This window comes from Pollachius pollachius, assembly GCF_949987615.1.
Source record: "Pollachius pollachius genome assembly, chromosome: 14".
Classification (NCBI taxonomy): Eukaryota; Metazoa; Chordata; class Actinopteri; order Gadiformes; family Gadidae; genus Pollachius; species Pollachius pollachius.
The window spans coordinates 4,668,633-4,691,907 of NC_136947.1; the positions used below are offsets into that span (position 1 = coordinate 4,668,633).

Here is a 23,275-nt window from a genome sequence, read left to right on the forward strand (position 1 = left end):
AAGTCTCGCCCAAGGAGAAGTCTCACTCTGAAACCCTGTGAGGGTTGAGTTGTTGCAGGAACAGACGGTCCAAACGTGAGTGAGATTTCGAGAAAGAAAGGAACCGGAAAGCGTGGCTTAGTGGTATCTAAAAGATTAGTTTGAAGGTGGGTTGAGAATGTGATGACAAAAGGGACTTTTTCTGCAACAATAACATTTCATAATGTTGAGTATTTCTAACAATCTAACCGTAAACCAGCTGAGCCAATTTCAAATTGTGGCCAACATTAGTCACTGAGACCCAGAGTTATCGGAAAATAGGGTCCAGGTTAACAAAGTTATCCTTTAAGAGTCTCATAGGTGAGAATAGGACGCTTGGTTGTGAATATGCTCTGTCATGAAACAACAGGTCCCTTAGTTGGGGACTGCTCTTAGTGAGGGACTTCTCTCACTCCTTACCAGCATGTCTTTGACGCTACCGAACGTACAGTGACAGCCTAATAATATTTGAGGTACTGAAAGAACGTGAGTTGAGTATACAAATCAACACACACCAGCAAACTAAAGCTGCATAGCTGCATTCAACCGGTGTTTCTTTCGCAGGTTGACCCGTTAGCCAGGACACTCGTTCAAAGGGGGAGGGAGGGGCAAAGGACTTTGTCTCAAGTGCAGATGGAAGACCTTTGTGTGCCGATGTGTTGTTTTGGATGCGTAGAGGTGGTGGTGGCGGTGTGGCCGGTTGGGCAGCCGACACTCCTCCGGTCTATTGTCCTGCTCTTATCACGGCAAATAGCTGAGACCGATTACGCTGGGTCGAACAAACCCACACACGCACACTAACACTCACACGTGAGGTCAACAAGATAAACCACTTTAGCAGTGGCAAGAAGTAGCCGAACAACACACACGACTGGCGGCGGTGGTGGTGGTGGTGGGGGCGGTTTAGGGTGGTGGCTTCTGCACACCAATCCAGTGAGTCAGCCAACAGTTGTCAGTCAGTTACCCGGATTACGTTGTTTACTTCAATCACTTTGGGAACCACTTCTCATCCGATTGTCTTGAGAAATACCGGCAGTGACTCGGGCACTCCCGACCCGCTGTATCCACTCTGCCAGCGGCTCGCGGTTTGCCCGTGTGGCAACCTTCATAACAAAGTTGCAGTTGTTGTTGTTCTAAGTGTGGCTCGCCGGCCGAGAGTTTTGGCAGACTCACCGACGGGCCCATAAAAACGGGCGCGTTTGCTGATGACACAGAATTTTCAATCAATTCGAAACCTTTTGTTTTGCCGACGGAGGTGCACACACACACACACACACACACACACACACGCGGCGATGACTCAAGGCTTAGTATTGGCACGTGGTAACAGCAACATGACCTCACCGTGAAGCCCGGTGCGCCGGTGCTTTTCTTTGTGCGCTGTCCTTTCTACTACCCCGCTACGCCGCGCTTAATATTACACATGTTGTCATCGCTTGTTGTCTCCGAGGCAGATTTACGGCTTAATCGGATTGGGTTCGGTCGGGGAACCTCGGAATCCCCCCCCCCCCCCCCAAAAATACATTCAGACTTAAAAGAGAAAAACGTTTCTGCATTCAGTCAGCGACGCCCGCTTGGCCCCTGCCTGCGAGTGGTCCATTCATCTTCGTATTAACAGAGGATATCCTGTATTAAACGTTGTTCCAGGCCCCCTGTGTTCATAGGATGAACTCTCACTGGATGCAGTACCACACAATGCTAACTTCTTCCCCCTCCGTCTCCGGTGTCTCCTGTCTGTGCCCCCCCTCAGAGCCCTCTGTGCCCCTGGACCCCATCTCCTCGTCCAACTCCTCCTTCCAGATCATCCTGAAGTGGCGGCCGCCCAACGACGCCAACGGCAACATCACTCACTACCTGGTGTTCTGCCAACGCCAGGCCGAGGCCAGTGAACTCTACAAGTTTGACTACTGCCAGAAAGGTAGTGTTTCTCTCTCGTTGTACTGTGTGTGTGTGTGTGTGTGTGTGTCCATGTCCATGTCCATGTCCATGCACATCTGTCTTTGGCTGCGTGTGTGTGTCCCTGTATGCGCATGTGTCTCTGCCCTTGTGTGTGTGTGTGTCCATGCGCATGTATCTTTGGCTGTGTGTGTGTGTCCCGCATGTGTCTTTGGCTGTGTGCGTTTGTGTGTGTGTGTGTCAATGTATGCACATGTATCTTTGCCTTTTTGTGTGTGTCCATATGTGCATGTGTCTCTGCCCTTGTGTGTGTGTGTGTGCGTGCGCGCGGGTGTAATAGAGAGAAGTGAAAGAGGGCTTGCCGGGGCAGTCATCAGATAGCAGAGGTTCTCATAGTGGACTTCCCCTAGCGGTCCGCCCAACCGGCTCCATCACTCACCCTCGCGTCCCTTGGGTTGAATACGAATTCAAATTAAATAAATCGTCTGTGCGTAGAGGGTTTCAAAGAAACTCCTCCCCTCCAGTATTTTTGTTCTTCCGATGGCGCTCTTGCCGCAATCATCATAAATGCGACCATTATTTGTTGTGTTTTAGTGTTGTTGTTAGGCGTAACCGTGGATGGTTGTTAAACCGTAGATGTATTTACCAATCATCCCTCTCTGTTGCACGTCTATATCTGTACCGTCTACTTTAAGTGAACCAACAATTTGAATTCGGTTTGGAGAAAACGACATTGTGCTAGAGGCGCAGAAGGAGCGTCACGATAAAAACAACAACACACACATGCATTTCCTCCAGTTGAGAAAGGCAAAGGAAACGTCGGTAAACCTGAACCCCCTGCGTGTTTATGGCTGGCCTCATCGGGGAGCTTGTGTCTCACAGTTCGGTTGAACAGTGTTTGGCTCGAAACATGTCGCTGCGTGCAGCTCCAGCGACGCACTGCAGCATGGCGTCTATGGGTGCAACCACACACCGTGTACATGCTGCCCTGGAGGGTTCCCTTGGGGCTGGGGAACCAGCGGAGTCCTGACGCATAGATCCATGAACACCGGAGCCCAACGGCCAACCCATAAAGCCGTTCTTAACAACAGCGGCGGAGCAACAGAGCCGTGCTGGGGGGGAGGGGGACGTTAGGTCAGGTGAAGTTCCCATTGCGACAGTGATTCAGGTGTTCCTGTCACCGCACGGCCTTCGCCGGCTGCTCTTCCCCCCCCCCCCCCCCCAGCCCAAATCTAGTGATGGTGCGACCCAAGAGGGCGCCCGGAGCTGGTCCAAACCCGCAGACGTCCAAGGCGTGGAGGGAGAGGGGTGGGGCCGGGGTGAGGACGGTCTACGGGGAGGTTGTGTCACTGGCGATCTGTCTCACAACCGGAAAAGGGTGGCGACCTGGGAGTGACAGGGCACTGACATGACCCCCTGGCTGTGTGTGTGTGTGTGTGTGTGTGTGTGTGTGTGTGTGTGTGTCTTTGTGCATGTGTCAACCAGTGATTGTGAGCACGCACGTCGCTTGTGTTTTTTTATGAGACTGCAAGAGTGTATGTATATGTGCGTGTGTGTGTGTGTGTGATCACACCCCAGCTCATAATGTTCTATTTGCGGGTGTCCCCTGGCCCTCCCCCCCCCTCCCCCGTCTCTCCTCTGGCCCCGCCCCCGTTCCCCCCCCCCGTCCTCTCCCCCGGCCCTCCCCAGGCATGAAGCTGCCGTCGCGGGTGCCCACGCAGGTGGACAGTGAGGAGGAGCAGCGGTGGAACCAGACGGAGGAGCAGGGCCCCGGGACGCGCTGCTGCGCCTGCCCCAAGACGGAGAAGGAGCTGAAGAAGGAGAAGGAGGACTCGGAGTACCGCAAGACCTTCGAGAACTACCTCCACAACGAGGTGTTCGAGATCAAGTGAGTGGAGGAGCCTCTTCTCCTTCTCCTTCTTCTTCTTCTCCTTCTTCTTCTTCTCCTTCTCCTTCTTCTCCTTCTTCTTCTTCTCCTTCTCCTCCTTCTTCTTCTTCTTCTTCTCCTTCTTCTCCTTCTCCTTCTTCTTCTTCTTCTCCTTTGACTTCTCCTTCTTCTTCTTCTTCTCCTTCTTCTCCTTCTCCTTCTTCTTCTTCTCCTTCTTCTTCTCCTTCTTCTTCTTCTCCTTCTTCTTCTTCTTCTTCTTCTTCTCCTTCTTCTTTTTCTTCTCCTTTTTCTTCTTCTTCTTCTTCTTATTTTTCTTCTTTTTCTTCTTCTCCTCCTTCTTCTTCTTCTCATTCTTCTTCTTCTTCTTCTCCTTCGACTTCTTCTTCTCCTTCTTATTTTTCTTCTCCTTCGACTTCTTCTTCTCCTTCTCCTTCTTCTTCTTCTTCTTCTTCTTCTTCTTCTTCTTCTTCTTCTTCTTCTTCTTCTTCTTCTTCTTCTTCTCCTTCTTCTCTTCGATTGATTTCTTTGGAGACTTTGTTGTAAGACAGCTGACCTGAGAGAGACGGTGCTTGTGTTGCCTGAGGTGATGGTGGTGTTTGGTGTGTCCAAGAGGTGCCCTTGCTTATATGACAGCAGGTGCACTCGAGCTCTACTCCTCTTCATCTCCATTCTAGTTTCTGTCAACACACACACATTAAGGCTGACAGGCGCCCCCTGGTGTGCTTGTTGTGTAATGCCCACGGGACTGTTGACCAGTGGAAAGCTGTCTTGAAGTGTCTGTCTGTCTTTTTCTTAAGAAATTAATAATGTATGTTCCCGATCACATCTATCCCTATTAAACGATGCATTTAAGACGGAAAAACCACAACCTCCACTGTGTTCCTCCCATTGGCTATGATCGACAAAGTAAACCACAAAATACCGGACCAAACCGCAGACCCAAAGCCACGGGCAGCGCTGCGTCCCCCGGGCACTTCCTGTCAGCCCGTCTAACGGATAGCGATCCGCCGTGTCTGGAGAGCCCCCTCCCTCTCGGCGACCTTTCCTTCGCTCCCGCCATTAAACCAGACGACTCCCCTCAGGGCTCCATCCGTTGTTTCATTTTGACCCTTCTCTCTCCCTCCCTCCTCTCTCGCCCTCCCCCCGCATCAGACCCACCAGACAGCGGCGTTCCGTGGCGGCGATGGGCGTGGCCAACCGGACCTTCCCCTACCCGTTCGCCTTCTCGCCCACCGTGGCCACGCCCCCCGGCGGCAGGGCCGGGGGCGGGGCTAGCGGCGGGGAAGACGGGGGGGCCGGCGAGGACGGAGGCGGAGAAGAGGAGACGTTTGAGAGCACCAAGATTGAGCTGAAGGTGCGCGGCCGCGAGTCCACGGTCATCTCCAACCTGCGCCACTTCACCAGCTACCAGATCGAGATCCACGCCTGCAACCACCCCACGGACCCGGCGCGCTGCAGCATGGCGGCCTACGTCAGCGCCCGGACCCTGCCCGAGGGTGAGGGGGGAGACACCCCCTGAGACAGGGGCGGGGCTCACATGGAGTCTGACATGTTTAAATAGTGATGTCAGGGCTGGGTATCGTGGCCAATTTCCTGAATGGATTCGATTTCGATTCGTAAGGTTCTGAATCGATTAGTCACGATTCGATTAGGTTCGATCTGCTCTCGAATGATGGAGATGGCTCAACTGTGTTACAAAATACAAATGTACTTTCTTTTTTCTCTTCATCTTTAACAACAGGTTTTGAGTGCGCACCTGTAAATTGGACAGTTTAAACTTGAGCTGTGAACAAAACTGTCTCAAGTCTCAAAAGTGCAATTTTTTAATTAGAAAGGAATTGCAAGTGAAAGTGTACTTGAACAACATTCCATCCCTGCAAATTGCATTAAGGCATTGTTTATTAAAGTGCAAAAATAATCATAATGGTAACAAAAAAAATAAATCAATGTCATGCCCTATGAATCGATATTGCAAAATTTAAATGAAAAATCAATTAAATCGATTTTTTTTTTACCCAGCCCTAATTGATATATATATTTCAATATGTCAGATATATATTTAGATTGAAATACGTCAGATGCATGTATTGAAATATATTATCTGTTGAAATATGAGAGAGGATTGGAAATATTTTAAATGTCAATGTTTTGTGTCAAATCAAAGGTGGCTTTGATTGCGATTTGTGACGTGAATACTGATTGGTTTTGGCACAGAGCATGAGAGAGCACTGTGATAACCCGAATGGAAATCTAATGTCAATGTTCCAACACCCGTACGCTTTCATTAGTTACCATGGTGACTGACCATGCCAGGTTGTGAGCGTTTATTTGAAAAGTCAATTCAAATGTTTGCAAAGAGCTTGCAGTCGTACGACAGACCCACAGACGAGTAACAGATGGAGGATATGGGTGGTTCTGGTGTGAGGGAGAGCTTTTGTCTGGCTGTATGTTTGTCATGTATGTTGTTTTTCCCCCTCGAAAACGAGATGGTTCCTCTCAAGCGGTTCCCTGAAGCGGGACGCGTCCATCGATGAGCACAGAAAGCCGTCTCAAGCTGCCGCGACTAAGCGCGCTCACGGTGCGTGCGTTCCCTCCTCAGACAAAGCTGACGACATCGCAGGCGTCATCTCCTACGAGGTCATCGAGTACACGGTGCACGTCAAGTGGATGGAGCCCAGCGCCCCCAACGGGATGATCATCCTGTACGAGGTCAACTACAAGAGGATGGGGGAAACTGAGGTACACACACACACACACACACACACACACACACACACACACACACACACACACACACACACACACACACACACAATCCTCCCAGGGCATTTTTTGCTACACTGGGATCAAAACACATTTCTCCCAAGAGGACACACACACCTATAAGCAAACACCGACACACACACACACACTCACACACACACACACACACACACACACCGCTTGTTATCAAGACAGCTTTCTCCCAGGATACCTTGGAGACACATACCTCCTCCTCTGCTTGTATTCTTTCTCTTTAGATATAAGATTCAACCCCTCCCTTCCCCCCTCCTCTTCCTTCAGGTTGATGTGAGGTGAACATCCAATAATAAGCCTCAGCGTGAAGACGAGTGAGACCGGTTATTACGTGACCGGGCAGTTTTTAGCCACAAAAACAACCCAAAACAAGCTTCTGGATTAGCGCCCTCATTGTCTGCACTGTGTTATTAGTGTGATGGTAACCCCTAATGGAAATCTAATATTAATGTTCCAACACCCGCAAGCTTTCTTTGGTTACCATGGCGACTGACCGTGCCAACCTCGGGCTGGTCATAATAATATCCCTCGGACGTCATTGCTCCTCACAAAAACACAAAAACAAGCCGGTAAAAGAAAAGTCTGAAGTAATACACGTGCGTGTCGGACTGTGGCAGCGAGTGAAAAACTCATCTTCGACCACACATTTTCTCCGCATTCTTCCATGAGTTGTTGTTTTCCCCCCCCCCCCCGACTGACCCTCTGTTGCCGTGGTGCTTCAGCCGCTGCCCTGGGCGTGGGGAGGTGATTTATTTGGCCTCTTTGCTTTGTTTGTTTCTCGGGTCTCCAGGAGCTGCAGCAGTGTGTGTCCAGGAAAATGTACAGGCTGTCCAACGGCACCAAGCTCAGAGTGGTGCATCCTGGGAACTACTCGGCCAAGGTGCGCGCCACGTCGCTGGCCGGCAATGGCTCCTGGACCGCGCCCACGTTCTTCTACGTCCCGGACAGGAGTAAGGCCCCCCCCCCCCCCCCCCCACCTGTGTGTGTGTGTGTGTGTGTGTGTGTGTGTGTGTGTGTATGTGTGTGTGTGATTCATTGCCTGGTCCACATCAGCTTTTTTGGTCCCCCTCAGAGACTGCTCCGCAAAACACCATGAATCCTAGTTATGAACCTGTTTGTGTGTGTGTGTGTGTGTGTTTGTGTGTGTGCAGCGACGGACCCCACGAACATGTTGAAGATCCTGATTGGCCCCGTCATCTGTTTCATCCTCGTGCTGTTCGTGGCGGGGGCCGGCTTCGTCGTGTTCAAGAAGAAGTACGCCACTCCAACCGTTTCTCACACAGCCCTGACATCCACACATTGTTCTGAGCATCGGATTGAAGTTTATTTCTTAAATTCCATTTAACCTTTAGTCCGCTAGGTTGGTCTCGTTGAACATCTATATTACAAGAGAGACCTTGATAAGACAGCGGCAGCATACATTAAATACGACTAAACATGCAGTAAACAACATGAGACGGCATATAAGAAAAACTGAATTTGGATGCTTTTAAATGTAATCTTGTATTAACATTTGGGTTATTTTATTCTTGTATTTGTTATTGTGTGTGTGTCTAGTGTGCCTAGAAAAACACAAAATAATTATAATATATTAATATTGTTTAACACATTGAATCTTGCGGAGAAGGAAAGCCCTACGTGTATGTATTGTGCCAAACTAAGCTCTACCGAACTAGGTTATGTTATCCTAGTTGCTGTGTTGTTGGAGTGGTATAGGTGTGTGTGAAAGGGCCCTAACGTCAACGCTCTCCCTCCCCGTCAGACAAACCCAGGGGCCCAGCGGACCAATCTACGCCTCCTCCAACCCCGAGTACCTCAGTGCCAACGACAGTAAGTCTACCGCCATGGCAACACCCACTCTCCCTAGGCATCCACCCTCCATATTCACCAGACACGCTGATCCAACCTGGAGCACAGGGCAGCGGAGCCAGACAAAATATCAGGGATGAAATGTTTTGGCCATCAGTAACGAAACGCCCCAGTGGCATACGACACAAGTCTGGGTCGACATTATTCTGCGGATCTCTCTCCGTCCCACTCCCTCTTTGAAATCATTTATCGGCATTCATTTGCGTTGACATTCGCGATTGTCAGTGACGAAGGAACTAAGCAGATTCCTGTCGCCATCGCCTTCTTAAAAGAGCGAAGCGCTAAGGTTGAATAATGGCCACCACGCCTGATTCCTCCAGCCCTGAATCCAGCGTGTGAGCAAAGGCGTGTAGCAGGGATGATTAGTTACCATCAGTACGCCCTGTCATTGGGGCACATTAGTGGTCCCTAGACAGCCGCTTAACTATTGACGAGGCAAACATATTATACACACACTTTGAGGGGACGACCATCAGTAATGAGCACGCACACACGGGTTTACCGCGCGGCGTGCACGACACCAACATCTCACCACTGTGTGTCTGTGTCTGTCTGTGTGTGTGTCTGTGTGCGTGTCTGTGTCTGCGTTTGGCTGTGTGCGTTTGTGCGTGTTTGTGTGCGTAACACGTATTTGTGTGGGTCCTGCAGTGTACGAGCCGGACGACTGGGAGGTGCCGCGGGAGAAGATCAACATCCTGCGCGAGCTGGGCCAGGGCTCGTTCGGCATGGTGTACGAGGGCATCGCCAAGGACGTGGTGAAGGGCGAGGGCGACATGCGCGTGGCCGTGAAGACGGTCAACGAGTCGGCCAGCCTGCGCGAGCGCATCGAGTTCCTGAACGAGGCGTCCGTCATGAAGGCCTTCACCTGCCACCACGTGGTAAGGAGGGGCGGGGCTGTGGTCGCTAGGCGGGGCACAGAGAGTGCGGGCCCCGGTGGACTGGATGACTTTAGGGTTTAGGTCGTATACAGGCGGAAAGGGTCGCCTGAGATGAACCATAGGGGCGGTGCGGATACCTGGTGAGGGCATTTTGACCGCTGTTCCCTGATTGGCTGACGCGAGCGCGGCGTGATGACCCTTCACCGCAAGCGACATCCCCCGACACTTGTTCGAGCCAATCGGGGCAACGGGAACTATTAAAAACGGAAACTTAAAGCAGTAGAGTTGTGTCTCCCTTTTTTCGAATAAAGCAGTACAGATTAAGTCCGACCTCTCTGCTGCTGTACCAGTACCTACTCCCTGGTGGTGGTTCCTGGTTTAAGGAGGACCGGTTCTGTTCACATGAACACTAACAACCAGGCAGCCCCTCGCGTCACCCACGCAACCCGTCCCCAAACGTCTCCTGCCCTGCTCAATAACCCTGCGCCCGTGTGGCCCCCAGGTGCGTCTGCTGGGCGTGGTCTCCAAGGGCCAGCCCACCCTGGTGGTGATGGAGCTGATGACCCACGGCGACCTCAAGAGCTTCCTGCGCTGCCTGCGCCCCGACTCTGAGGTAACCTCCTCCCCAACACCCAACACCCCCCCGGGCATACTATGGCATGATGTCATAGGATTGTCCGATTTCCTCCTGCTTCATGTTGGTAACTCTTCTGCAGGGATTCCCCGTTTCTCGTCCCTCTGCCCCAGTTTGAGCAGCACGGATCCAATGTTTGTGTAACATTTAATCCAGGCTGCTATTTTAGAAAGTTTTCATTAGTGCTATTTTATTCACGCTGTCTTTGCGTAGACATTATGAATAAAAAAAAAAGGAAATGCTTGATTTATATTATCACACACAATCCTGTCGGTAAATCGTCGCGTCGTGAGAAAGGACTTAATGCTGCCCTGGCCTCACTTGTTTGTCTGTGTGTTTGTGTGCAGAACAACCCTGGCCGCCCGCCGCCCACGCTGAAGGAGATGATCCAGATGGCGGCGGAGATCGCCGACGGCATGGCCTACCTCAACGCCAAGAAGTTCGTCCACCGGGACCTGGCTGCCAGGAACTGCATGGTGGCTCACGACCTGACCTGCAAGATAGGAGGTGAGCTGCAACCCCCCCCCCCACCTAGGAGGTCTGCGCCTTGTGTAGCACGGCCTGGTGCCCGCGTGCGTGTGTCGGAGAGAGGGAGAGGACTGGGAGCACAGACTGGGAGGGAGGGGCGGATTGGTCAGCGACGTCGTTGTAGCGGCACCAGACGAACGACAAGGAGGGACTGCCGAGGGAACAACGTCTGTCTCGGCTTGTTCGCTTCTTTGTTGTTGTTGTTGTTGTTGTGGCTATCGCTGAAAAGGAGGTATATTAGTTCCTATATACCGAGACACTCTGAGACGCTGACCATCAGTGATTCCTCCATGTTCGGATGATTGTAACATTTGTTTACGGCCCCTTTGGGTTTCGTTCTCAAGATCGTTTTCGGGGCTCCGCTTCTTACCGGCTAGTTCCCCAGAAATCGTTTAGTGCACCGCGGGCAATTATTAACCCGAGTTCTTTGCCAGGTGTCGTTAAAACTCAATGTGAACCTTAACCCCCTGTCCTCCTCGGCAGACTTCGGCATGACCCGGGACATCTACGAGACGGACTACTACCGGAAGGGGGGCAAGGGCCTGCTGCCCGTCCGCTGGATGGCCCCCGAGTCCCTGAAGGACGGGGTCTTCACCGCAAACTCAGACTGCTGGTCAGTACCCCCCCCCCCGTGTGTGTGGGGGGGTTGGGGTGTGGGTGTGTTTAATGTGTTAGTTTATTCAAATTTTTTATTCCTAATAAAGTTGCCTATGACTGCTACATACGTGTTGCACAGACACACATACATGTGTGTTGCTGTTACCCATGACTGCTACATACGTGTTACACACACACACACGTGCGTGTTACTTTTGCATAGTGACTGCTACATACGTGTTAAACACATGTGTGGCTGTTGCATATTACTGCTTCACACATGTAACTTTAATGTGTTCTTGTTACATACTGTTAGATTTCAGCTTATTTCTAAACTGTTCGTATAGACTCTGCGTTGTGTATTTTTCGTCGTAGCAGTAGTAATTCTTTAAGTGGAAATCAAAGCAACTTCACAGGTAGCAGTTTCTACTAGTGATGTGTAATCAAATAAAGTATATAAAATGTGTGGGTGTGGTCGCGAGTGTTGGGGTGTGTGTGTGTGTGTGTGTGTGTGTGTGTGTGTGAAGCCTTGCATGATGATCCCTAGAAAGCAGCTTAAGTCGCCTTATGGGTAATTTGTGTTGCCCAACATGTGGTAATGTTGTGTTGTAATTTGAGATTCTAGTTAAGGTACAATATGTTATATTCCGGCACAAAAGTGTGCAGGAGCTGACCTTCAGCTTTCCACTACAAATGCGCTATTCTACTGACTACTGCTGGAAGTCACGATGGACGAGTGTATTACCCGAGGCGATGACGTGGTGGAGGAGGAGCGCGGTCAGTCCTCAGTGACGCCTATGGGGGGGGGGGGGGGGGCATTGGGCCCTGACTTGAACCCGGGGCCATGCATGAGGCCCCCCCACTCTAGCTAGGGGTGATCGCTGTTGACCTGGCGCTGGTTGACCCCGTGCCCCCCCCCCCCCTGCAGGTCGTTTGGCGTGGTGCTGTGGGAGGTGAGCACCCTGGCAGAGCAGCCCTACCAGGGCCTGTCCAATGAGCAGGTGCTCAAGTTCGTCATGGACGGGGGCTTCCTGGACCGCCCCGACAACTGCGCCGACAGACTGTGAGTGCACCGAGGGAGCTGTTGTCATTTCACCGCTACATACGCGTTACACGCACATGCTTGTGGCCGTCGCCTGTGACTGCTACATACGTGTTACACACACACACACACACACACACACACACACACACACACACACACACACACACACACACACACACACACACACACACACACACACACACACACACACACACACACACACACGTGTTGCCTATGACTGCTACATACGTGTTAGACACACACACACACGAGTTGCCTATGACTGCTACATACGTGTTGCACACACACACACGTCTTGCCTCTGACTGCTACAGAGGCAAGTGTTACACAGACACACATTCATGTGTGTTGCTGTTGCCTATGACTGCTACATACGTGTTGCACAGACACACATACATGTGTGTTGCTGTTACCCATGACTGCTACATACGTGTTACACACACACACACGTGCGTGTTACTTTTGCATAGTGACTGCTACATACGTGTTAAACACATGTGTGGCTGTTGCATATTACTGCTTCACACATGTAACTTTAATGTGTTCTTGTTACATACTGTTAGATTTCAGCTTATTTCTAAACTGTTCGTATAGACTCTGCGTTGTGTATTTTTCGTCGTAGCAGTAGTAATTCTTTAAGTGGAAATCAAAGCCACTTCACAGGTTGGATAAGAGGGTTGAATAGATGGTTTATTCCAGGATGTAATACAGCGAGATACAGACTTTAGGTTGAATAATCTAAAGTGTAGGCGGTTGAGGAGCAGTTTCGAGACGTGTTCCTTGGCTGTCGATGCCTCTTCTCACTGAACCAAAGGGTTGGGGCGAGTATTATAATAAAGAAACGTGAATAACAAGAGAACAGAAGCACTCTCACACTTGAAAAGTTCTATGGCCCTGGCTATGTCCCAAACAACCAGGTTGGTTCATCCTTGTTGAGACATAACAAATGGCGAAACGTTGGAAATAAGACCTTGTATCAGTATGACCTGTTTCTGGCCTGTTTCTAGACTGAGAGATGTGAACACAGAGAGACACCAAAATAAACCAGCATTCTACAATACAGACACTGTAACATATCACTGCTGTGTACATGTTACATACACATGTTCCTGTTAATATTACTTCTACATACACATCAAAACACATGTGACAAACACGTGTTACGGTTGTCTATAACTGCGACACACATGTCACGCACAAATATTACCGTTGCATGAAGAGAACTGCTGTACAACCCAAAACGGAGTAGGGTCTCAGTTCTACAAGGCAGAGAGGAACGACCCTCACGGTTCATCTTTTGATCAAACCCGTGAATATACCATCACCGTGACAACTGTCGCCGGGCCTTTGCCTCTCATCCCATTTTTTGTTCCTTCTCTCTTTTTCTCCTCGTCATGGCCAACCCCCCTCCCCGCCGCGGACCCCCTGCCGCGCAGTCACAACCTGATGCAGATGTGCTGGCAGTACAACCCCAAGATGCGGCCGGCCTTCCAGGAGATCATCGAGATGCTGCGCGAGGACCTGCACCCCAGCTTCCAGGAGCTGTCCTTCTTCTACAGCCAGGACAACAAGCCGCCCGACAGCGAGGACTTTGACCTGGACATGGAGAACATGGAGAGCATCCCGCTGGACCCGTCCTCCTACTCCCAGCGGGGGGGCGGAGGCTCGGAGCGGGACGAGGGCTCGTCGGTGGGGCTGCGGGGCAGCTACGAGGAGCACCACGTGCCCTACACACACATGAACGGGGGCAAGACCAACGGACGGATACTGCCGCGCTCCACGCCATCCTAACACAGCCCGGAAAGACTCCTAGAGACACACAAGAGAGACACATGGACGCCCGCGCACGCACGCGCACACACACACACACACACGGACGCACACACACACACACACACACACACACACACACAAACACACACGTAGATGCTATAGATAGATTATATATATATATATTTTTGTTGTTCCGTTTCCTCGTCATTTTATATAGAGCTCACTCGCGTCACTCTCAACCCAGTACCTCCCCCCCTCAGTGCATATCTCAGGACCTTTATTTTTTTTTTTTTTCCTCGGATGCCACGAACTCCACTCACTCTCCGACCAGATCGCACACACACTACAGTATGTCCGCCACAAGGACGCCAAATGACACTTTCGTGTTTTGTATTTGAAAAAAGAAAATAACGGACCTCTCTCTCTCTCTCTCTCTCTCTCTCTCTCTCTCGCTTGTTCATGATTGTAGTTTTATATATATATAAATATATATATGTATAAATATAAATATATTGCCAATTTTTTTGTGCTAGACAGGGGCGGATGATGGCTTCAACTGTGAAACTTTTTTTTATGGTTTTTAGTTTTATTTTTGACAGACAAGAAGGCTGCTAAACCCTACAGTCCCCCCTTTTTCCCATTCCCGTCGGTTCTCCCCTCGGCGGCTCTGTCGGGGAGGGGGTGAATAAAGAAGTGCCCTTCGGTTGTGTCGGTGACCCCGCTGCAAAACTCACACGGGATCCCGTTTCGGCCCCTGTACTCGAGTGGTCGCACAAACGACAAACTTAAACAGAAATAACAAGAACTCGGTCAAACGGTTGGTGGTGAACAAACTATGATCCAGTGGAGAAACTGGTTGAAAAAACGGACTTTCCTCACAATCTGCAGTATTCCACAATGGCACACAGGATAAACTGATTCATTTTGTGGGTTGTACTTTTTTATTTATTTACATCGTTCTTTTTTTTGTTTTGACATTCACAGCTGAAGGATATTTAAACTGTTCAAAAAAACATTTTGACCAATAGCTGCTTCTTTGGTATATTTTAGTGGGTCTAGAAAGATATAAATATATATAAATATATTGATGTTTTTTTTGTACATAGATGATATGTTGTTCTCGAGGTATTTGCTGTTGTAGGAAACCTTTTTACTTATTAGTCTTATTATTTGTTTGTTTGTTTTTTCTAATCCAGAAAATCATGCTAATTATCATTTGGACTCTTGATCAACCAACAGCACTTGTTTTTATTTTTTTGTTTTTTCTTGTCTTTTTTTGCTATACAGTGCACAGGAGCAGCCAAGTTGACATCTCGTGTTATGGATGTCGACCCCTAATATCAAGATCAAATAAAAATTCTGCTGTAAATAAAGCAGCCAGATGCATTCATGAAAAAGGCTCCTGGACAACGTATTTTCTTCTGACACGTCTCTAATGGTTGACAGTGTGGAGCAGGCAATGTCATGCTCACACATGTTGGAAAGCTTTGCTAATCACTTTTTAAAGAACGTTTATTTTGACTACTCATTCAGCTGAACAAAGCGCTTACAAGGGGTGTAAGCAGTTCAAACGATGTAGAGTAAATATCAATTAAATCCCTGATAAAGTGTTATGAATTTATTAAGAAAATGGATCATCTCAACACCAGTCCATCAGTGGGCTGACATGAACTCTTTATCTACAGAGGAATGATGTTCAGACATGTTTTAGGGCAGTGGCTCATGAAAAACCATAGGCCCAAGAGCTCTTCAATAACAGGTGAGCTAGCCTGCTAGGTTTCCAGGAAGATCTGATTGAGCCAGATGTGTTTCTCTGAAGTGGACCTCACGCTACATCAGTACCACCGAAGCCCATCTTGAAAAGGTGCCAAATCGAATTGTTATCTACCGGGTTGCAACCAGACAGATCTGACTTTAAAGGGGAGGGGGGGGGGGGGGGGGGTCGTGCTTGAGTGCAATATTTATTAATAATGTCACATAACGTCAAAATATAACATTTGAATAAGAATAATAAGTCAAAGTTAGATCAAACTAATAGTGCATATATTTCAGCTTCTTTTGACCGTTTCCGTTCAGGAATTATTTTTTTTCCAGACTCGGCGGGGCAAGAGGGGTGGCCAACCTCTGACCAGCCCACCATGCGGCTACACCCCTAGCACTACCCATACGTATTCTCATTGTCCCCAGGAGTGTTGGGGAAAATAAAGGATTGGAACCACAGTCATTTCCTATGAGAAAAGTAAAGCAACGAGTCAGGGGAAATTCTCTCTATTCGAAGTCAAACAGATGTCCTAAAACAATCAAAACAAGTTCATGTGTTTACAAATGAAAATATTTTCTAGTAGAACGTACATTCCGTTGGCTATATAAACTTTTTGAAATTCCTCAGAGGATTATCCAGTGTTAGCCTTCTTTTGGTTTCAGATGTATTTCCAAACTTATGCTGCTGATGAGAGGGGACATATTCAGGTATTTAAATATACTTTGTGTTGTCTGTTAGAGTCAAGACTATCTACATACATTTAGTTGACATCACTTTAAGTATTCGTATGAGTTCATGTCTTCATTCATGTCTTTTCCTCCAAAGGTGTTTGTGCTTCATGCCTCATAAGAAAGTACTGTACAATTATGCGCTGAAGTAAGATTAACTTTTCCGACTTGAACAAAAATGAGACCATTGCCGACATTAATAATATAACCACAAACTGGTCAGTGTGATAGATGATATTGTGTTGCTGCCAGCTATTGTGGTAATAGGAGAGAGCTCAACGAATGTTGATAATGCATTTCCAGAGCTGGTGAGGAAAAAAAGACTTGCTCTGAACTGTGTTAGAATAAACGTTAGAATAAAGTGTTAGAATTAACATTGCAGATAATCATTCTATAATATGACTACCGCTGAGGGATTTGAAGTTATTCAGATAAAAACAATTCAAATACCAATAAACCAACCATGAAATGTGGCAACACATTCACATAAATGTCGGCCTACAGGGCCAGAAGTCCATTTGGCTTTTATGTGTGTGCTTGCTGCTTGGAGGGCACCATTATCATAGCTCAAATATAAACTCCAAATCCTTTAATCAATAGATAATACTTAAGCAGCAATAGATAATTCGGGACAAAACGTGTTGGTCGTTTCATAGTCACTGTTGTATACATTTGTTGCTGCTTGAGAGAATTTGAGCACTCATAGTGATGTACTTGACTTTTCTTTCTTGCAAAGTTTAGCATAACAAAAGACAACAGGCGCCATCTAGAGTTTAAAGCGATGAATTTAAGTATGAAACCATGAAACTAGAAAAGGTGTTTGCAGATGTTTTAAACACAGAAAATTGCCTTTTCAACAACATGAATAGATGCTGCTCATGCTTTTTGATTTGTCTCATGCTCACATGCTCGCAAGCTATAATGCAGATATACATATGGAGTTAAATATTGTTTATTTTCATAAAGATTCGATTTAACAACTAGGAAATGCAGAAAAATATAACTGATAACGAAATATTGTTACTAAGTCTGAAGTAGTTGAAGTGGCGGAGGACTTCAATTGTAAAAATATATATTTTAAAAGTAGAATATCTTAATAAATTGAAAATATTTAAAAAAAATCTGAATAGAAGCACGCGATTCCAAGCTAATCTGAACATTATAAGATTGGGATGGCGCCTCTAGGTGAACATTTGTGGAAGGAGTAGGGTCCCAAAGTGTGTATAGAATAATAAAGAAAGAAAGAAAGAATAAAACCTAAGAAGAATACAATAGTTGAGCGCTTCTTGCATTAGTCACCTTATAATATATCATCTAGATTGAATGATCTCTTCGTGTTATTTCATATAATATGAAATAAGCAGTTTAAATGCATTGAGACTAAAATGCTGTTTATATATGGTACAATACTGACGCCTACAGGCAAGTTTGAGGCTACGTGGGAATATTTGTGTACTGTTTCTTGCCTAAATAGCCACAAAAAAAACATATAGGGCCCACAAGCGCATACAAGATACAAATCTATATTGTATAATAATATAATGATATTGACGTGGGCCACGCTTAAACGAGGGGTAGGTGTAAAAATGAGAATTGAGATTGGGCCAAAGTAGTAGTGCGTTAAGGTCAGCGATCCACCGCCAGGCAAACTACTACTCCCACAATGCATTGCGTCGTGAGGGGAGGAGGGCTCCTCCAAGGAGCTGTGTTACCTGCTCACTTGTTATTTGCGCACTTGTTCCTCCCGACGCGTGACTTCTTGAAGGTACTTTTATAAGTTTGATATTACTGTCTGGGGTATTGCCTTGCCTCTCAATGGAATTAGCCGAAGAATAATTACAAGGAGGCTTCAATGCATGTTCGGCCCGCACTGCAACATTTAATGACGGGTAAGGAAACATTTTTGGAAGCGCCTTTGAATCGATAGACGCACAGTAGCAGCCGCCACTCGGTGAGCTTTGCGTTTACCAAATAAACTAATGTTGTTACTTTAAATGGAACCTTTTAAAGATGGCTCCTAAAGATCTTTTTCCACTTACATTTTTCGGACTTTTGCCTTGGGACACTGACAGTTACGTAATTAATTTAACATTACAATGCTGGTAGACGTACACATGCAATGTAATGACCCATTAAAGAAGACGTTTAATTAAAGTCATGTTTACGATCCCGCAATGTATTTTTGTATTGATCATTTCATTTGACACTTGTGGTATGCGTCAGCTGTTAAGAATCCAGGTCACTGCTCACCCTAATCATTGATATTTCCCATATTTTCCCAACTTGTACAATGAAAAGTACTAAATACCTATGACAGGTAATGTCACTTTACAAGCAGTTGGGCAAGAAGACACGAGGCAGACTAACTCTCATTCTATTGATTTTACCATAGCTTTTTTGTTGTCAATCTCCAGTTAGATGACTATTACTTTCGTTGATTACCTAGTTAACGCCACATGTTGCTATTGTATTCATTCACACAGAGCAGTCAACACACACACCAGGCCACTTGTGTTATCCGGTCACCCACTCTCTCTGTTTGCGTGCGGACTGGGGAAGAAAGGGCCCGAGGCAGAACGGTCATTAAAAAGACCACAATGAACAGCCCCACCTTCTCTCACACACACTCACACACACGCTCACTCACCGACACTCACTCACTCACTCACTCACAGACGCAGAAACAGACACTCGCTAAACGACACAGACACTCACTAAAAGACACAGACCAGACACTCACTAACAGACACAGTCACAGAAACAGACACTCGCTAACAGACACAGAAACATAAACAGACATTCACTTACGCACAGACAAACATGCTGATACAATTCCACACGCAATATCATATTTTCCTATGTTTAGTTAATTAGTAACCTGTGCGTGTGTGTCGAGGCAGGGCAATATGTAAGCAGCGTGTGTGGAGAAAGGTTATCAGCCTTCCACAACAGAATATTTATTTTGACGAACGGAGAATGATCCCCTGAAGCCCCTTTTTGAATTTGACCCAAAACATGGTCTGTTAATAACTTGGATAGAGGGAGAGGTGGTTGGCTAGTTGATTATGTTGCTTAGTCGAATGGCCTTGTCAAGATAATGGCCATTTTCCCGGTGATTTACCAACCAGCACATCTCTCCACTTTCTGAACACAGCCAAAAACCCAACTCACCCTCAGCCACTTCTGGTTTGTTTCTTGTCAAACACAGCGTGTAAGACCTTTTTATTGTTTTTCCTCTTGTCTTTCCCTTCTCTGTGGGATACTTGGCAGACTTGCTGGTCTTGTTTTGCTTTGCATATAAAGAATGGAAAATTCTCTTCTCTCTCTCTCTCTCTCTCTCTCTCTCTCTCTCTCTCTCTCTCTCTCTCTCTCTCTCTCTCTCTCTCTCTCTCTCTCAGACCTATGCAGGTTGGTTGGATCAGTTGAGGTGTGGCTCATCTCTAAGACAAGCAGCTCAGCTGTTCAGGTCTACCTGTAGCTAGCACCTTACAAACCTTGAAAATGAAAAAATAGGATATCTTGAGGTGGGTTTGCCGGTATCGCAAAGGGTAGACTTCCCAGACAAAACATATATCATTCAAATATGAAATGGCCTACATTTTATTGGATTCTTTAATGATAACAGGTATTGTGCCCAGAATGAGGAAAGTGATTGTCATGGAATTGAATAGAAGACCACATCCTGAGTTGTTGTCTTTGTAAGTGATTGTAGGGACAATGACAGCCAACTGTTATACAGTCACTAAACAGCTACTGTAAAGAAGGGCAGGCAAGTTAATCCCCCACTGGTTTAAGGTGGCAGTGATCTGTATCTGAGTGGGACTCATGTGTAAGGCTAAATATATATACCCACAAAATTCTTCTTGGTAAATGGACTGCATTTATAAAGCACTTTTATGCAAAGCACTTTCAATATTGCCTGAAATTCATCCATTCATGCACACATTCACACACCGACATTGGAGTCAACCACGCAAGGCGACAGCCAACTCGTCGGGTCAGCCCGGATTAGGTGCCTTGCTCAGGGACACCTCGACACGCTAGGAGGAGCTGGGGAACGTACTAGCAACCTTGCGGTTGCCAGCCAGCCCGCTCCACCCCCTGAGCTACCGCCCACATCTTGACCCTTTTTTGGTTGCAAGTATGGTCAATTGGTCACAGAAGCTCGTTGCCGGGTTGGTGGTCTGACTCTCAGAGCAGAGTGGCCGGCCAATGGTTTACCATCAGGTACAAGGCGGTCACACAGTTCACATCCCCTTTCAGCTGCCAACAGTGTGGACTGTTAAAAACTGGTAGGCCAGGTGTGACACGCCCAAATGTGAAAAGTCTCTACTCACTAGGTCTAAACTGGCTTGTCAAAGACCAGGTGCTTTCATCCCATGGTGTTTGGCCCAAAAGAACCATGATTAGCGTGGGACAAAATATAGGCTAGGGGGATTGGTTTGGTTCTCAGGGCTTAATTTACATTCTTCAAACACGCTAGCCAGCTGTGTGTTTTATTCCGTTGTGTACCTATGGCTGTGTACACATATGGAGGAGTAGAGAAAATACTGTATGTGATTGGTTGAACTCTTTTAGCTGCAAGCAACGCATTGAATGCAGGGTTGACATAGTTTTGATCTGTTGATGATGGTACGTCTGACTGGTAATGAGCTCGCAATGTGAGAAAGCTCAATTCCAATGCCATGATGTCATTGTGAATTTCATCTTTGGGGCAGTGCAAAAAGACCATCAATCATACAAAAGTTAAGACAGCCTCTTTTTGAGATGCATCAGTCAACAGCCAATATATGTATCATGGCTGTTGTCTTGCTTGTTCTTCAAGAGGTCTCGCTGTGTGTCTTAAAGGTGACCCAGAGGCGTATGTGTGTGCGTGCATGGGTGTGTGTCTGCTCGTCCAGACCAAACAGTAATGTGTGTACTCTAGGCGTAACTAGTGATATCTCTCCTCCAGAATAATTCCTTGTCCAAACGCTTCATTGTTTGTCAGCCATCCTTATGTGAAACCAATTATTAAAATTGATACTTTCTCCTAAGCCTTTGTCAAGAAGTATTAACATGAAATGTTTATTAGAGTGCTGTATGAAGTGCAGTTTCTGTATAACCTTTATTAATGTAAACCCATGTCTTGTTAATAATTAAGTACAGACTGCCAGTCAAGTGTCAAAGTGTAAAAGATATATATTTTTGCCCTATCCCATTTTTATGGCGCTAAATGATCGCAACACCAACCCATTTTGTACATCTGCTTCCACACAGCTCTTCAACCACATGAGCATCAGCCTGTGATATAAATGTCCTGGTGAACGGTCGCACATTGCTCCACACTGAGTGATTGGCAGTAAGTCCCTAATTTGGCTGCCAATCATGAGGCATTATGCATATCATATCATAATGTGATCCCGCCCCTACGATTGGGAACAACTGCAATAACTGCTTCCCTAGGCTCTGCTAACACAAATTATGAAATGAAATGTCAAAAAGGTGCTATGTACGCAGATAGAAACTCGTATGAAGTGTTATGTACATGCACACACAGAGGCTGTGGTTGGACCTCATCTCTACAAAACGATGTTCAAGATGATTCTAAGAAAAGGTACTTGATCAAGTCTGACTCTTGATGATTCTAAAAAGAAGACATTGTCGCGTTCGACTCTTGACCTGAAGGATCCCTTTAAACATTGTATTGGATATACAATCAGAGGAGGAGGAGGAGTGAAGGAACACCATAGGCATAATTCATACACAATCATTAGATCAAGGAGTCAATCTTTTAGTTTGTTTACATTCCAAAGAGCTGTGCTGTTTCCCCCTGTCTCATTTGAGTAGATAATGAGCTGTTGACATGCAAGCTAAGTATGCACAGCTGATCTTACCTGCAGCAAGATGTAGAACTAGACATTTGCATACAGTGACCACAAATCAACATCTTCCAATGATATGAGCTGACTAGACCTGGGGTTTCTTGGTCCGTCTGCTCCTAAATGTATTACCAAGGTAATTTCAGTTTGTTTTTAAGGGATTATACTAACATTTACTTTGTGATGGCACTCTCTTAGGCTTGCCTTTGCATTTTCTAATGACTAAATTACCTTTTGTCCCTCATATACCACTTTCCCTGTAATGGTCTCTTCAACAGATGTTTCCTGTGTGGTCGGGTCCATACTACTCATTCACTGACTTTATACCAAGTGTAAAATCCCAACTTCCTAGTCTCAGTATAGCTCTTAACTGTCTTTGGTATTTTCCCATTAACTTTAACGATCAGTCTATTTGTTGCGTCACCTATGTTCTTTCTAAATGAGTAGAGCTAGAGTCTTAATTACACATCTCAGTAGTTAAATTACATTGCAACGATGATGTCAACACGTAGGTAATTTCATTTTGATTGAACAACATCTGTTGTATAGGAGCACTTAAGCTAAGGCCATGTTCATTCCATGCAAAATACATTGACTGGCTTAGCTCTAATGACTACGTCTTTCTACGTCTCTTTCTAAATTCTCAACACATTATTTTGTCTGCTCACAAATGTCACAAATGTGTGCTGTCATGGCCCCTGGACTTACTCACTACTGTCTTCACCGTTCCCTAGAGCATGTGACTTTAAGGTTGAAGGTCAACGATCCAATCATTCATTGGTCATTTGTTTCATGTGAGGGCAATGAGAGGTATTCATAACATAGAGAATGAACCTCTCTCTCTCTCCTTTCTCTCCTCCTCTCAGATCTGGGGACAGAGATTCTCCCTCGGCTCCGCATGGCCTCCATCTTGGCTAACCAGTCAGTCCAGGAATGACCGCCACCCCAGAGAGTCCCAGTACTCCCCCTGCGACACCCCCC

At 46.9% G+C, this 23,275-nt stretch overlaps 1 protein-coding gene across 1 annotated transcript in view; it reads left to right on the plus strand.

Moving 5' to 3' along the window:
- insra (insulin receptor a) overlaps positions 1-15,324 on the plus strand; it is a 48,703-nt gene extending 33,379 nt beyond the window's left edge. Inside the window, exons 9-21 of the mRNA XM_079751466.1 lie at positions 1,769-1,936; positions 3,604-3,802; positions 4,955-5,298; positions 6,402-6,541; positions 7,389-7,548; positions 7,750-7,852; positions 8,361-8,428; positions 9,116-9,345; positions 9,848-9,958; positions 10,327-10,486; positions 10,991-11,120; positions 12,033-12,167; positions 13,607-15,324. Of these exons, the coding sequence (XP_079607592.1) occupies positions 1,769-1,936; positions 3,604-3,802; positions 4,955-5,298; positions 6,402-6,541; positions 7,389-7,548; positions 7,750-7,852; positions 8,361-8,428; positions 9,116-9,345; positions 9,848-9,958; positions 10,327-10,486; positions 10,991-11,120; positions 12,033-12,167; positions 13,607-13,961 (2,303 nt within the window). The 3' untranslated portion in view covers positions 13,962-15,324. The remainder of the gene's footprint in view (positions 1-1,768; positions 1,937-3,603; positions 3,803-4,954; positions 5,299-6,401; positions 6,542-7,388; positions 7,549-7,749; positions 7,853-8,360; positions 8,429-9,115; positions 9,346-9,847; positions 9,959-10,326; positions 10,487-10,990; positions 11,121-12,032; positions 12,168-13,606) is intronic.
- Positions 15,325-23,275: the final 7,951 nt, after the last annotated feature.